This window comes from Arvicola amphibius, chromosome 6, assembly GCF_903992535.2.
Source record: "Arvicola amphibius chromosome 6, mArvAmp1.2, whole genome shotgun sequence".
In the NCBI taxonomy this organism is placed as follows: Eukaryota; Metazoa; Chordata; class Mammalia; order Rodentia; family Cricetidae; genus Arvicola; species Arvicola amphibius.
The window spans coordinates 157760833-157777384 of record NC_052052.2 but is presented as its reverse complement, the minus strand read 5'-3'; the positions used below and the strand labels follow the sequence as shown (position 1 = coordinate 157777384).

The following is a 16552-nucleotide window of genomic DNA, read 5'->3' as shown; positions in this document are numbered from 1 at the left end:
CTGGGTGAGCTGAGCTGTTTAAACAACTGTGGATGACTTGAAACTGTTAAATGTACTGAAGGTAGCCGGTCATCTGGCAAAAACACTCAGTTAAATATGTAGTGAAGGCTGGGCGGTAGCCACACACGCCTTTAATCTTAGCACTCGGGAGGCAGAGGCAGGAGGATCTCCGTAAGTTTGAGGACAGCCTGGTCTACAAGAGCGAGTTCCAGGACAGGCTCCAAAACTACACAGAGAAACCCTGCCCCAAAGACTTAAAATAAATAAATAAAATAAGAAGTGAAACGTTAGGCCTAAAATGTCGCTGCATCAGAGGCACAGGTAAACCTCTCAGTTATGGCCGGTAGGACGTAGTGTGCATTCTTGCAAAGAGTTTCGACTCTGCTGCTTGCATGGCCCACTTTATCAATGATGGTTGTGGTCTTGCATTGGCTGGTGCTGATTGTCACATAGGTAAGATTCATAACTGACGGTTATGAGTTAAGCAGTTAAGAGAGCGTACTGTTTTTGCAGAGGACCTGAGCTCGGTAACCCACACCCACATTGGGTAACTCGTACCCACCTGTAACTCCAGCCCCAGGGAAATCTAACGTCGTCTTCTTGCCTCTGTGGGTACAACTCTCAAGTGCGTAGCTCATCCCCCATACACACACACACACACACACACACACACACAAATATAAATGGGAATATTAAATCTTTTAAAAGGTATGAGTATTAATCCCTAGAGCAAAGAAAACAAAAACATGTAACCGCAAAGATAGATCGGATATTCAGTTGCTTAAAATGCATTTATTTTAATTTACACTATAGGGCGGTAACAGGGCCAATGAATCACATTTTTCTATTTTGAGACTCTCCTTTCTGTTTGTTTGTTTGCTTTTAATATTTTTCTTCGAGACAGGGTTCCTCTATGTATCCCTGACTGTCCTGGACCTCACTTTGTAGGCCAGGCTGGCCCCAAACGCACAGAAATCCTCCTGCTTCTGCCTCCCAAGGGCTGGGATTAAAGGCGTGCGCCACCACCGCCTGGCAAGAATATCCTTTCTGAAACCCCCATGATGAGAGTTTAGCTTGAAAGTGCATAGCGATGTCCTTAGCAATGTGTCATGTGCTGTCATGTGGATTTCTTACCTTTGTGAGGGCTGTAAATAGAGACATGTGGGCTAAGGCCCAGGGGGTCAGGGGTCAAGTCTGGTCAAACGGTCTTGATTCATATAGAAAGCTCTGCGGTGAAAGCAGTTGTGTGTTGGGGGAGGGAGGGGCTTGGCTTTGTGGCTTGATTTTATTTTAGCTTTAAAAAATATTTTATTATTATTATTATCCTCTTGATTTGAAGTCACCCGAGTTTTAATTTTAAAACACAAGGGAGCACAATGTACTCAGCAAGATCTGGTCACAAGGAGGCAAGGGGAGTCCAGGTTTGGGGTACGAGACATGAGAACACTAGGAGAAATGAAGAGGTTGTGCAGATGTGGGGTTGCCTTGCAGTCTTTCAGGGGTGCTTCCTGGTGCTTCCACACAGGCAGACGTCAAATTCAGTTGGCTAGGTGCCTGAAAGCCCATCCACGGTGAACAAGAGACTGTTTTTGGTTAGGACGAGAGGGCTTGTTTCTGAGTTTCCCTAGTGCTGAGGCTGGAACTCAGGACCTTGTAGATGCCAGGCAGGCCCTGAGCCACACCCCCTAGTCCTGATTTTCTATAACTTGACATTGGTAGAGGCCTCAGCCATCCCCTCTGGCATTCACCAAGCTATCTGCACACTTTGAATAGCTTTTATGAACCCTTCGCTGCCCTCTTCCCACAGCCATATGCTCCTTCAGCCTCACCTCTGAGCTCCATGGTGGCCTTGGCGGCTTCATGGGCCTACGCATCGGGTCCTGCCAGCTCGGGAGTCTGCGCTAGTTTTCCTAATGAGGCCATTGTTTGCTTCCTAGCCTCCCCCCACTGTTTATAAAATACGCCAAGAGAACCAAACACCCCACTGTTCTCAGTACTTACTTACTTTCCCAAACCAAATGTTTATGTCCTTGAATACTAAACTTGAAGAAAAAGGATTCCTCCTCGTGGGAAAGTGACAATCACTGAGTTCTTTCCGAGCGATGGCCAGAGGTCTGTGTCTCAGAAACATCGAGCTTATCGGTGACTTTGGGAACTATTCAGACCAGCTTCCTTTGCCTTGTGTGTGCGTGCACGTGGGAGCAGATCCTCTGTCTTCCCAAGATGCCTCTCAGCAGAGTTTGGTTTATTCTTAGTGTACATAGTACACAGAAAGGAGACCCAGGGTCAAAATGGTTTAAATCATCCATTGAGCCTGTGTGCCAGTATGCCTAGCTTTAGCCAACTTGTAGAAGCGTCAGTCAGTGCTGGATAGAGTTCCTCCTTGGCCTCAGTGGAAGGCCCAGCAGCACCTGGGAGCTTCCAGACAGGTTACACCCTCCCAGAGGACTGAGAACCTGAGGCCTGTGTTTTCTGGATGCTGACCAGGTGATCCTGATGTTCCCCTGCTGTGGAGTTTCCCTGGCCCTTCTGACTGGAATCCCCGTCTGTCTGCCCACAGGTTGTGTTCTGAGCACCCACGGCTACCTTCCTTGTAACTTTTCCACAGAGGAGAAACTTTCCCTTGTTACTTTTGCTAGATTGCTTAGGAGAGTGTAAATTGCGTCATTTATCACAAAATGTGCTGTAGGCATATTGTTGATATAAGTAAAAGAGACGGAAGGTGTTTTCGTCTGGTCCGCAGAGAAAAGAAAGGTATATCGCGTTTCTCTATCCCCTTCCTCTCTTAGACCTGTGGTGTCTAGTCAGAATGCATTCAGTAGATTTGGGTATTTGGCAAGCATTGGGCTTAGAGAGTATTATTTTTTATTAGACTTGTCATTCCTAAAGCCAGCTTTGCCGTTCACTCGGGTTTCATCTCCAGTTTTTCCCGGTTACTGAACCTGTCTTTTAGGGAACGGTTTTGAGGTGAGTTCTATTCTGATCGATACCTATCTATGTTTGTCAGTTGGTGGACGAGTGAGTCGAGAATTAAATTATACCCGGCAGAAGATAGGAGAAGAGGCTATGTTTAATCCTCAACTCATGATACAGACTCCAAAAGAAGAAGGCGCTAACGTCCTGACCACAGAGGCTCTTCTACAGCACCTGGACTCGGCACTGCAGGCCAGCCGTGTGCACGTCTACATGTATAACAGGTAAGGCCAGCTGTGCTGTGTGCACCGGTCAGCAGGTAGGCCTCTTGTTTCTGGGAATAACTTTGCCTTATTAAGTTGGTTTCAACAGTTTTCTGATAACTTTAGAACCCAGGGTTTCATCAATGTTACACAGTGCTACCATTGATCACTTACCCATGTTGGTTTGTTTTTAGAGGTTGTTAACAAAATACTACACATTGAATCTTTCTTATCCAAAGTGCTTGGGACCCAGAAGTATCTCAAACATTTAAAATAAATTTATTTTGGAATATTTCCATGTAAGTAATAAGATTTATTTGGGGGCAAGAGCCAAGACTGAAGATAGAACTGATTTATGTTCCACTATGCCTTATATAATATTTTAGTACTTATTTTTGTGCAAGAAAAATGGAGTTTCATTGTATGGAATATTCTATTTGTGGCATGATGCTTTTGTCCAAAAGTTTCAGATTCTAGAGCTTTCCAGATGTCAAACTTTGAGATTAGGTATGTGGTCAACCATATCATATGCATGTTTGCCTGCATGTGTGTCAGTGTACCCCATGTGTGCAGGTGTGCAGTCTGGAACTGGAGTTAGAGAGTGTGCGCTGCCGTGTGGGTGTTGGAAACCAAACCTGGTCACCTGCAAGAGCAGCAAGTGCACTTTACCCCTGAGCCATCTCTTCTGCAATGTATTTTGACTAAGTATCATGGCATGGTCCACAAATGGATGCCGTTCTCTTGTGGGGGTTACACGCTGATCTTTATCCCATTGCTTAAGATATTTTTTTCCCTCAAATTGAATATTTTGTTTATTTGGTAAACTATCTCCATTACTGAACCTTTCTTTGGATAATGTAATCTCAGCCAGCAGTGTAAAAGGGAGAGGGAGGAGGAGGGGGAGGAAGTCTTACTTTGCATGTACAGGTGACATTAGTTGCAAAGCAAATGGAGGGGTGGGTGTTGAGTTTCCCTGGGAATTCTCTGGGATGTCTGAGTGAGGTAGATTTATACATACACCTTTTAAGAGAGTTTTGGAACAGAATTAACATCTTTTTCTCCCTTTATCTATGGTGACTGTCTATCCAATCAGTCCTTTCAGGGTAGGAGCCACACGCACATGTGGCCCCTGGTGGAGCAGGGGAGGTCAGATGAGCTTTGGGAGATGTGGACAGATCTTAGCAACCTGCAGTCCTCCCACCACTGGTGTGCACTGTAGAGAAAGTAGCTGCTTGGCCTAGATGGCAGGAGTTGCAGTCAAAGGCCCTATAAAGCTCTTGGCATGCCCCGGGTGACCCCACATACATCATATGTTAAGACCCACTCTGAGGCATGTGTCATTCACATGCTTCAGGACAAGATTAAAGGTTCTCTACTGTGAGGTGACATCCTTCTCAAAGAAGCTAAGACAGACCCAGAGGGTTATGCACAGAACAAACCCTTGCATAGTCAATGTATGTATATTTTAGATGAAAAAAAAAAAAACTTAAAATGAGATGAAATGGAGCATTTGTCCAAGATCCGAAGGTTATTAAATGATCAGTCCAGGTTTCAAACCGCTTCTTCTGGATCCTCACCCCAGTGAATGATCAACAGTGTCTTCCTCAAGCAAACACAGAGAACTGGCTCATCAGATGGCATTGAAAACCTACTTGTAATGTTGGGTAGTCTATGCTGGCACTACACAGAATTGATGAGAAGTGTGTGTGTGCGGAGTGTGTGTGAGAGTGTGTGTGAGTGAGTGTATGAGTGTGTGGAGAGAGAGAGAGAGAGAGAGAGAGAGAGAGAGAGAGAGAGAGAGAGAGACCCACATGATCAGCAGGTAGATGAGTAAGAGGAGGGAAGGAGAGATGGTGGATGAACAAGAAATACAATCACAGGTTGGCACAGACAAAGCCAGGCATGGGCAGTGCCCACCTTACATACCCCAGGTATGGGGTAACAACCAGGACTCTACATGAAGAGCCATTTTCACCAGCATTAGGCAGAAAAAAAAAAAAACTTACTAGCAAGAAGGTAGACTTTCTAAAGGGCACCGAGCGAAAGATGGGAAAATTCTAGAAAGAAGCGTAGGGAAGAGGGCACCATGTCCAAAAAGTGCCCTTGGGTGAAGATAGGCCTCCTACGAAGACCAATAAAATAGAGCAGTTTGGGGTGTGTGTGTTTTTATTTTCATTCCTTTGGTTTCTTTCCCATTTCTTCTCTTTCCAAATATCCTTTTATTTTAGATTAACACTTATTTCCCTAAACACATTAAAAAGCCATGGGTTTAAGGTCATGTCTACCAGACTGGGAATGCAGTCTACCTGGCAGAGGTTGCTTATAACATTTGTGCTTAAGAGCAGGAATGTTTCAAACACGACCTACAAATAACATCTGCTGGTTTTTTTTTTTTTAAAAAAAAAAAAGATAAATAAAAGCCAGCAATGGTTTCCCACCTGACGATATCCCACCAACACTTGCTACACTATCTCAAGCTCCACTTATTTTGAATTTGTGATAATTTCACTGGATCGCTGCAGGTTGTTTAATGTATGTGGAAAAGCAGATTAATGGTGTAAACAAGATTATTGGTAGAACACTTAAGGAAACAAGACTTTTCAAGTACTTCGGTAGCGTTCATTTACATAAACACCCCACATGCTAATTACGATCCAGTGTTATCTATTCATTAAAGCGAGCTTGCCAGCTTTCTGCTTGGCAAAAGCGCTGCTGGTTTTGACAGATGCTTCAACGTGATCGAAATTACAGCCTTTTGATAAGCCCTGTTGCTCCTGTTCTTAGCTCATGTCGTTGCGGTAAGAAGTGTTCTTCTGTTTTTCTTTCTTTCTTTCTTTCTTTTTTTTTTTTTTACACTTTTCTCTGCTTTTCATCCCAATAGGCAGTGGAAGTTGGAACATTTGTGCTACAAATCAGGGGAACTTATCACAGAGACAGGTTACATGGATCAGGTACATGCTTTTCTTGTTTACAAAGAGGGAAAAACCGTTCACAGTTTCTGGAAACAACCCCAGCCACGAGTTGTTAGCCTAATGCACTCCTCTTGTTTTTGCTTTGTCAGATAATAGAATACCTTTACCCTTGCTTAATCATCACACCTCTGGACTGCTTCTGGGAAGGGGCGAAGTTGCAGTCAGGGACTGCGTACCTCCTGTAAGTGTGGCCTCAGGGTCGAATTGCTTGGCTCTGTCACAGTTTCCGGTGTGCCTTATCATTGTTTATTCTGTTTCAGTTTTGGACGAGGAATAAAAACATTGAAATTCCAAGCGCATTTTTTTTTTTTTTTGAGTGAATGGTTTGGGGGGGATAGGGGACTTCAGCAGAATGTATTTTTTTTCTCTTTTCAAAAACAGTTCTGTAGGCATTATTAAATTTCATTCACTTTTACCAACCTATTTATATGCAAATAAAATGCAAATTATCGAGCAGCCCGTGCAATTTTTTTTAAAAACTCTTTATAAAATGCTTGCAGTTACGCAGACCAGCACTCAAACCTTTAAGGAGAGAATTTATTGCTGGGTACATGTCACAAAGAAATACTTGAAGCTATAAGATTCAAGATCTTCCAGCAAAGTCATATATTAACCCTTCTTTGGATTGCAGTAATGATGTTTAAGGGGGATATACGCCCTCCATTAAGGCCATGACAAGGGATGCTTCATAGCCCGGCAGTTGGGAATTACATACACCACATCATTTAAAGACTGATGGTTACTCAGTGTAGACATTTTTCAGCTAATTACGCAAGAGTTAGTGCTTGGGTTATTGTTTCCGTCCTGGCCGGCACATATCTGCAGAAGCAATTTGCAGTGGTCATCCCCTGACCTTCAGTGTACAGTTTTAGATGGGAAATAAGGGGTTTTGTGTTTTCTGGTTGGGAGAGTCTGAATAATGACTTCAGCCTGGTTAAGCAGCTACAGTGTGGTTTGAACCACATAACAGGCAGCCAAAAGCCTTTCTGGTCTGTCACCAGTGCAGTTTCCAAAGTGAGTGTGGGGGAAGTGGCTGTGACGGTGGTGATGGCAGGAGCCCATGGGGGGCTTGCCCACCCCACTGCCAGCCCGCCAGAGAGGGCACATAAGAATGAATTGTTGACGGTTACAGGTCAGATACTTGATTGGTGACATTTAGAAAGCCTCTTTTAAAACTAGGAGGCACTGATGTTGTATTGTGATTCCCTTGTTTGGTTTTTAATTTTGGATCTCGGTGTCCTGCTTAGAAGTACCCACCTCCACTCCTCATTGGCTAACTTTTTAAACATATTAAACACAACGTTAGGGGATTAAAAGTCTCTGATATCTATGTTAATTTGCAAGCGCCCCGCTTGTCCTCTTTATTCATGAATTCTTTTCCTGACTTGTTCATAAATAGCTTTATTGGGGAGGAACACTCTATTTTCCCTTTTTACCCAAGTCCCAGAAGTTTGCTTTGCACAGCCTGTTTTGCACAGATGGAGCCACAGTGCCCTCCTGCCTGTCTGAAGCCAGTTGGTTTTCCATGGCCTCACCTCTTAATTTCTTTCGCAGAGGTAAGCCCCCTTTGCGGTGGACAAACTTTGACCCCTTGGAATTCCTAGAAGAGTTAAAGAAAATAAACTACCAAGTGGACAGCTGGGAGGAAATGCTGAATAAAGCCGAAGTTGGCCATGGGTACATGGACCGGCCCTGCCTCAACCCGGCTGACCCAGATTGCCCCGCCACAGCCCCCAACAAAAATTCAACCAAAGTGAGTTTCCAGAGTGTGGGGGAAAAAGCCTTTTCTATTTCATTCTCTTCCTCTATTACTTTCATCTTAAAGATTTCATTTGCCATGAGTTTTGTTCCTTTTTAATTTGGTGTATGGAACTAAAGTTGTTTACAGAGCTAAGTTTTGCTGTAAGATTTAGCATAACCCTCATTAGTCTCGTTATTAATGTTTTCTCTGAAACAAACAAGCCCTTAACGCACTGGATTTTAACGAGGCATGTGACCTGCCTACTAATTCCCGTAATTATGTGGCTGTCTTTTCATTACAGCCTCTTGATGTGGCCCTTGTTTTGAATGGTGGATGTCAAGGTTTATCCAGGAAGTATATGCATTGGCAGGAGGAGTTGATTGTGGGTGGCACAGTCAAGAACGCCACTGGAAAACTGGTCAGGTAATCCGACACAGTACCCCACACCATCCCGTATTTATTATTGGACTCATGTTAATCCTAGCTAGCTGTCCAGTGTCAGTAAATGTGGGGGAGCATGAGCACATCAGGCCAGTTTGCAAAGAATTCTCATGGGGAAGTTTCCTAGAATGGATCTGTGGTTTCCACCAGAGCTGTAGTTGTTGGTTTCAGGGTTTTGAAACGTCTGCCCTTTGTGTAGACTTGTGGGGCAAGAAAATCCATTCATAGTGTGGGACTGAGTGGTGGGACCTTCAAGAGTCAAAGCCCAGGAACTACAGCCCATATGAGAGTTAGCCTTTGTGCAGCCAGGGACTCCAGTCAGTCAAGTGTCAGGTGTTCCGTCTGAGGTTTCTCCCTTGGGACCCTGCCTCTGGGATTTCTGCACAGAGAGAGTGCGTGGCTGAACTCAGTGTATCTGGTCAAGCTATCTACTCCCCTCTCCTTCCTGTTTCATGGAATAGGAACTGAGAAAGGAAATTGCCTATTAATTTAATTTTGGGGTCTATCTGTAAAAGGTTTGTAAGGTTACACCTTTAATATGGTACATCAATCTATTAAATACAATAACCATCCTGGTCTTGTTTGAATGGAAACATGTGCGCACAGAGGACAGATGAAGTCTGGGGGAGAGTTGGGGGCGCTCACGCGGGACCTCACGTCGCACACACTGCTCGCTGGCGGTGCTGACCTGCATTCTGTCCATTTACCCTGACACAGCGCTCACGCCCTGCAGACCATGTTCCAGTTAATGACCCCCAAGCAAATGTACGAGCACTTCAGAGGCTATGAGTATGTCTCTCATATCAACTGGAACGAGGATAGGGCTGCAGCCATTCTGGAGGCGTGGCAGAGGACTTACGTGGAGGTGAGCCCCTGCCTTGATGTCAGGGACAGAGGAAGACTTAGTTCAGTCTTGCTCTCCTCATTGGAAACATTGTTTCCCGTTAGGTTTAGTGGGCTTTTCTTTGTTATTGAGTCAGCCAGTACTCAAAATACTGTGCCACCCAGGCAGTCTCAAACCTTACCCTCCTGCCTCAGTCTCCTGATTGTTGGGGTTAGACCACCTCCCTCAGATTAATTTTCAGGACATTTTAATTTTGAGTACTGCATGAGATGCAAGCTTTTCTTTATTCTGCTGTGTTAAGACTTAGGAGTAGTGTCTGAAGAGACACTCTTTCTTAGCAGGGATGCCCTGAAACATGCCTAGTAACTATTGTGGACTCCAGAGTCCAGGAAAAGAAATGTGAAAAAAAAAAAAAAAAAAAAAAAAAAAACTGGGTGAGTAAGAAAAGGTGTCTGGAAAACATTAGCAAGACCGAATCTATTCACAGCTGCAGGCCCCTTAGTCAGGTCATGTGACAGGAGGCTGGCCTTTGTTTCCCAAGCAGTGACCTCTATGGAGCTGCCTGTGACCTTTTGAAAGTGGCCAGCAAATGAAGTGGGGGGAGGTGGAATTTATAAGAATGAGTCGTTTTGGATTAAGAAGGAGCAGTCCTCTGGCTATGGAGGGTGAGAAAACCTTAGAGTTACAAAGTAACACACTTTGGGTGTCTTTCTGGTCTCTGCTCTCCCTTGATCTCTGTGACCCACTGTAAAGGGAGGTTCCTCTTCCCTCCTCCTCTGACCACTTGAGGTCACATGGGACCTTGTGAAGCAGCAGCAAACAGTATGGGGTGCACGGTGGTGTTCCCCCAAGTCTGTGCTGGTGAAGCATGTTGATGCTTTAGTTCCTTTCGAGAATTTAGCCCCTTGTCTTGTGACCTCAGGTGGTTCATCAGAGCGTTGCCCCAAACTCCACGCAGAAGGTGCTTTCCTTCACCACCACGACCCTGGACGACATCCTAAAATCCTTCTCTGACGTCAGTGTCATCCGCGTGGCCAGCGGCTACCTACTGATGGTAATTCTGGGCTCCCCCAGGGTGGGGGGGGGTCAACTTGGTTTGAGTTTGTTTGTTTTGGAATTTTAGCTCTTTACTTTAATGTGACAGCACCTGCTTTTTAGCTGCTGCCCCTAATGTACAAGTACACCCTCAAGGACACCCAAGACAGGGACAGCTCAGCCCTGTTGTGTGATGTTTGTAGTGTAAGATTTATTTGTTGGAGTTAATAGGTTCTACCTTTGGATGTGGGGCAATGGGAGGGGGAAAACATTAGAATCCCCACACATTCTAATGTTTGGCTCTTGTTTTGTGTCTTTCCCCACCTTCTCTCTCCACTCCCCTCCGTCCCCCTTCCCCATCGGTCTGCTTGCAGCTTGCCTATGCCTGTTTAACCATGCTGCGCTGGGACTGCTCCAAGTCCCAGGGTGCCGTGGGGCTGGCTGGCGTCCTGTTGGTTGCACTGTCAGTGGCTGCAGGATTGGGCCTCTGCTCCTTGATCGGGATTTCCTTTAACGCTGCAACAACTCAGGTACTGCAGGGGCCGTTCATCGCTGCCCTCTGGCCAACACTTTGCCCAGCGTGCCGGCCCCCCTCTGTGTCTATCTCACCTAAAGAGTCTGTAAAGCCTTTTCCATGAGGATGCCATTTATCTCAGGGGAGGGATGGCTCCCACTGGGCCAGTCTGGTCTGTGGGCTAAAAACCTAGAGAGCTGATGAAATGGTTCAGTAGGTAAAGCTATCTACTATGCAAATTTGGCCATCTAAGTTCAATCTCTAGAGCCCATATAAAAGGTAGAAAGAGAGAACAGGCTATAGAATTGTCTTCTAACCTTTGCATAGTGGGCTGTGTGGTGTGTGCGCGCATGCACACACCACACACCCCATGTGCATATACACATTTGTACTTTTTTTTTTAGTTCAGATATGCTCTTGATAGGTAGAGGTGTTCACTTAGAATAGCGTATATCATTTACTTTTTCCTAAACTCCAGTAAGCATTCGAGTCACACTGAGAACACAAAGATGGCTGGACCCGGTCTATATGGGGTACTGTCTTATATTTTCAGCCTTTCTCACTGATGCTGGACTGGAGATCACTAGGAACTACAGCTTTAGATACGAGTTAGCTGGATTTTCCCTTTTAGTTCTAAAACAAGTTTTTGTACCTAGACCTTAGAAAGAAGCTTGTGAGAACATCTCTGAGTCGTTACTGAAAGATTTTAGGGATGCAGACTGCTGGATAACCATGTTGTTCACCAGACTGGCATGAGCTTCCCTTTGGGGCACTGGCAGCCATGTTTCCCTGTGAGGTCTTCCCTGGCTAATGCTGTGGTTGCCTGTGTTTGCTGTAGGTTTTGCCATTTCTTGCTCTTGGTGTTGGTGTGGACGACGTCTTCCTCTTAGCACACGCCTTCAGTGAAACAGGACAAAATAAAAGGATCCCGTTTGAGGTAACGGTCGGAGGAAAGAAGCGTGTTTGGGGGACTCTCAGAGCCCACTCTCTTCCTGGGCATTTGTCCTGTAGCTTTTCTGCTGTCTGGTCAGTCTCAAGTCAAATGACACATCACTCTGAGAAACGCCAAGAGCCCCATTTAGGGTGCCCATGGAAATGTGGGGGGTCTTAGCATTGTGCCGCGTGCTCCCGTGCCGTCTCTTCTCAAAGCCCAAGTTTGTTTCTGTGGTTTTCTTTGGCTCCGGGTTTGCATTTAAGTCATTGTTGTCCTTGGCTTTCCCGTTTGGGCTATGGTAACTGTGGGGAACTCGTGACCTTGAGGGAGACATCAGCAGAACCTGGTGCTGGAGTCAAGGTGGTTGTGGCCTTTCCCTGTTCCTGAGACCCAGAACAGCCAGTACTAGAAACTGCCACCACGTCCTCTAGGGGGGGGGGGGGGGGGCTAGTACAGAGGCAGCCTCAGTACTGTGGTTTGTCTTCCTCAGGACAGGACCGGGGAGTGTCTGAAGCGCACAGGAGCCAGCGTGGCCCTCACCTCCATCAGCAATGTCACTGCCTTCTTCATGGCTGCCTTAATCCCAATCCCTGCACTGCGAGCATTCTCCCTCCAGGTGAGTTTACAGTGCGCAGGTCCCTGTGGCTGTCTCTGCTTCACTTGACTCTAGCGCTGATTTTGCAGATCAAGTGCATGCCTGCAGTATTTGGGCCTTGGTGCTGCTGGGTAGGGTGCTTCGAGGCATGACCTGGCACTCCTCCCAGCACAAGTGCTGGGGCTCCTTGCTCTCTTACACCTTGTTATCCAGGAGCTGTTCACCTGTGGAATTGTGCTGTGTAGGCCAGCGGCCCAGGGATGCACCCCGAAGTCCTCCTTGGCTGACTCCTCTTTCTAGACTACCCCCTTCCAGCCACCTCATATCTCCCCTCCCTAAACAGCCCCACCTCAAGGCCATAAAAGACTCCACTGGTGTATGCAGCTAGGGTTGTCTGGCAGGCAGTGACTGTCACACTGTTTGGGGGTATGTTGGCCACTTGGCTATGTCCTGCAAGGGGTATCTCTTGGGGAATCCTTGTATCCCTCCGCCTTCTCCTTGTTGGCCTCTGCGTTTCTGTCCTGTCCTCTGTGGTTCCTTGCTCCCTTCTCCGGCTGCTTAAGTAAGCTTAGATTGCCTGCTGCTCACTGCATGTGCAAAAACCTGTGTTGCAGGCCTCTTTACTCTGACAGCTTCTTCCCAGCCAGATCCTCCCATACCCAGGCTGTCAGCCTGAAGAGTCTGTTCCCTGGGCCAGACCTAGTAGTCATAGTTCACAGAAAGTCTGAAGCAGCCAGAGCCGCAGGTTTTTGGGTAGTTCATGACATGGTGGAAATTTCTTGAATTAATTTCAAGTTTTGAAGCTTCGGCTGAAGGGAGCATTTGTCTCTCTTCTTCTTAGACTAGGCTGTCTTAAGAAAACTCATGAGGTGCCCAGCTGCCTGAAGGAAGCCTCTCTGATGTCCTTGTGTGAAACTTGTCAAGTTTGTACTCTTTCATGGGCTCTGCTCATCACCAGGTGCTGGTCTTGGGAAGAGAAGGTGACAGATGATGCATTGTGTCCCTGTTTATACTCTTAAATACACATTTGTCACCTAAGTAGAAATGGTCCCCTGGGTGGTTGAGCTTCACCTCCCTACCAGTAGAGACCCTGCTGAGGGTGAGGTGCAAGGCCTCCCTAACAGTTAGTGAGAGACCCAAGACTGTGAGAAGAGCCTGTTCTCTGTCAGTCACAAGCACCAACTCCCGAGAAAAGAAAAAGATGCCAGGAAGAGGCCTGCCGTTATAAACGTCATTGGGAATAAAGGTAACAGTGGTTCATGAGTAAAGTCGAATCTGAAACTGGACAGAGCCGCAAGGAAATGGAAATAACCAGGGGTTTGTAATAGGAAAGATAAGGGAAGAAACGCATGGCCCTTGGTACTGCTCGGTTTCAGGAAGCAGTTTGCACAAGCATGTACCTTTTACACGCTCTTCTTGTGTCTGCTCTTGATTGTGTGTGGCTGACTGGCATAGAGCTGCTTCTGGAGTCTCGCAGTACGAGGCCTTCTGCTCATGCTCTCTCTAACACTCCCTGTCCCCTCGCTGTGCCCGCCTCGCTCTGCTCTGCGTCAGCTCACTTGCTCCTTTTCTTTCCTTCACTCTTGGCTCTCCTCTCCTCTCAGTACTGGTGGTGCCTCAAGGCAAATTCTCCTCCCCTAATGACACCCCACGGTGTGGTCTCTCCCCGAGGATAGAAAAGCCTTTTAGGAAATCCAGTGCGCTAAGTTCTCCCAAGGTAAGCACCTTTACAGGGAAGAAATGAGTACTTTGTGTTTCTGTCACCTGTGTGTGTCTCTCCACCAAGAGTATCCAGAGAGAGGGGGCCCAGAGACATTCTATGTCGTAATAAAGCACTGGACATTTGGATTTTTTCCCTTATGAAACTTCGATTTTTTTTCCCCCTGACCAAAATAGTAGCGTTCCTTCCCTCAAAGAAATAGCTTGTCTTCTGGCCAGCCTTCATTGTAGTGTTGTTCCTCAGTGAACCTCCCTCCCCCCATGAGGTCAAGATCCTTACTTGTTCTAATGATAAAGGTTTGCTTTAAATGTTCATTATTTTGTGTCATCGTCCCCCCTACCCCCGTGTATGTGACTGTGTGAGCACATGGGTGTGTAGACTCGCACATAGATGCCAGAGCAGGACATCGGGTGTCTTCCTCCTTTGCTGTCTGACTTGAGAAAGGGTCTCTCACTGAACCAAAGTTTATCAGACATCTGGGCTGGATTACCAGTAAGCTCCACCCCAGTGCTGGGATTACAGGAAGTGGAAGCAGTATTTAACTTTTTATGTGGATACTGGGAACTGGTTGTGTGAGAAGCTTTTCCTGGGCGATGCAGCACATGCGTGTCCACTCACACCACATATGGAACCTGTGACACAGACCAGAGTACAGATACCACCAAAGTCCAACTTGGTGAACCAATGATTGTTACTTGCAGGAATATTAGTGAGGGGTTACTTACAGGAGCAGAAATGACTCAGAGACTGCTACGTCACCAGAGCCCACCCCCAGCATGGGTGACAGCTCGCAAAGCTAGGAACCTGAAGCCCACTGCACAGCCTGCAGGCAGGTTGGATGTGTCCTCTACTGATGACTCCTAGTCTAAACGGCTGCCTCTTCTACACAGCTGATTTGATCTCAGGGTCTTCTTTGAGGCTTGGCTCTGCTTACTCTGGCAGGGAGGGGGCCTAGTGAATCTGATTGGTTCAGTTTCGGGGACTTCCTAAAGCTCTTTGAAATAATGTTTCAGTTCTGGAGGAAACTGTTACACAGCAGACTTTGAAATCAGGTCCTCAGGTTTTCAGAGTGACTACTCTTACCCACTGAGCATTCTCCCCATGCCCCGCTGCTCCTTCTGTCTGTGGCAGTGGGATTTTAATCCAGGACCCCACAAAGAAGTAGTCTACCAGTGAACCACTCTTAAGCCAGTAAAAGGTTTTAGGTTAGGGCCCTGCCACAGGTGTCTCAGCGGGGCCACTGCAGGTGCTTTGGGGGTGGGGCAGCATCTTCAAGCAGAGTAGCTGGATTCAGTCCACAGCCAAGATTGTTTCCATCAGATTCGCTTTCTTAGGATTTCTTTTTGTTGTTTAAGGTTTTGTCTTCTTTTGCAGAGATCACTCTGTCTTGAGAAATTCTTGCTAGTTACTTTTAAGTTTTTGACACTCATGGGGGATTTTGGCATTTGTTTTCTTTGCAGAAAATGGTTTCCTCTAAATACGTAACACATCGAAAATAGGTTAGAAGAGGCATTGCTGTGGGCTCTCATCCCTCTGCTTCCGTCTGAGTGAGCAAAGACAGCTGCCTGTCAGACTCTTTTTTGATGAGTGTTGCCATGGCTACGCCTGCTGCCTGTGCCCTTGTGAGCCTTAGTGGCTCAGGAGTCTCTGCCCTCACTGTTGAGAGATGCCTAGGACTTATCTCTGCATTCTACTCCTGAGCTGTAAACATGGCTGGAATTAAAAGGCTAATAGGATTCAATCAAGGCATGACTGATTTCATGGAAAATCTCTAGTCTTAGTCTTCCCAGAATTCCCTGCATCTAATTGGTCAGCGGTCCACACCTAGTGTGAGTATGCCCTTTCAGGAGTCACCAGCCCCAACAAGAGCATCTAAGCCAGTTAAGATGAGGACTTTGCATCAGACCTCCATTTGAATTTGAAAGACTAGGTAATCGGTTCTGTCTGTGGCCAACTGTCTACATCCTGGTTACTATAGGAATACAGTGGGTGCCTATGGACAGCCTGACCTCCCATCACCTGTCTCAGGACTGAGTGGTTTGAGTCAGGAGTTCCTCTGTTGTCTTGTCTCTTCCTTGTCCCTCCTGGACCCCATATTCATCTTCGAAACCTTCTTGGACCAGCCACTCTGGCCACCCCAACACACAAGCACTCACCGCCTGAGCTGCTGGGGATCTGCTTTTTAAAATCCACATCTCACTCAGCCTTGGATCCGATTGATTTGTAGCTCTGAGGGCAAGGTTTGTCTGTGCTCTCTTGACTTCTCCAGCACCCAGCACAGATTAGACTTCACAGAGAAGGGATGTAGTCTCCTGTCACAGCCGTGACAGGTGCTTGTCACGCATACGTGCTGCTTTATAAGGAAACATACATTTGAGCCCTGGTTAACCTGTCCTGTTGGAGTTGATGAGATCCTTTGAAAATCGACTCAGGAAAGAGTTGGTGTGATGTAGAAGACTTGGCTGTTTTATGGCTCTGTAGACTTAACGGGACTCTTTATTGAAGGGCATCTCTTCCAACTCGCTGGTCCACCTGGAGCATAAACCTACACTCCCTTCAAAAAGCCCTTTGTGAAGTGTC

The 16552-nt window shown here is 46.4% G+C and overlaps 1 protein-coding gene across 1 annotated transcript in view; it reads left to right on the top strand.

The window, feature by feature from the left end:
- Ptch1 (patched 1) overlaps positions 1-16552 on the top strand; it is a 57882-nt gene that overhangs the window by 15624 nt on the left and 25706 nt on the right. The window contains 10 exon segments of the mRNA XM_038334911.1: positions 3008-3197; positions 6058-6127; positions 6238-6329; positions 7703-7901; positions 8191-8312; positions 9048-9195; positions 10097-10228; positions 10584-10739; positions 11562-11660; positions 12148-12273. Coding sequence (XP_038190839.1) covers positions 3008-3197; positions 6058-6127; positions 6238-6329; positions 7703-7901; positions 8191-8312; positions 9048-9195; positions 10097-10228; positions 10584-10739; positions 11562-11660; positions 12148-12273 — 1334 coding nt within the window.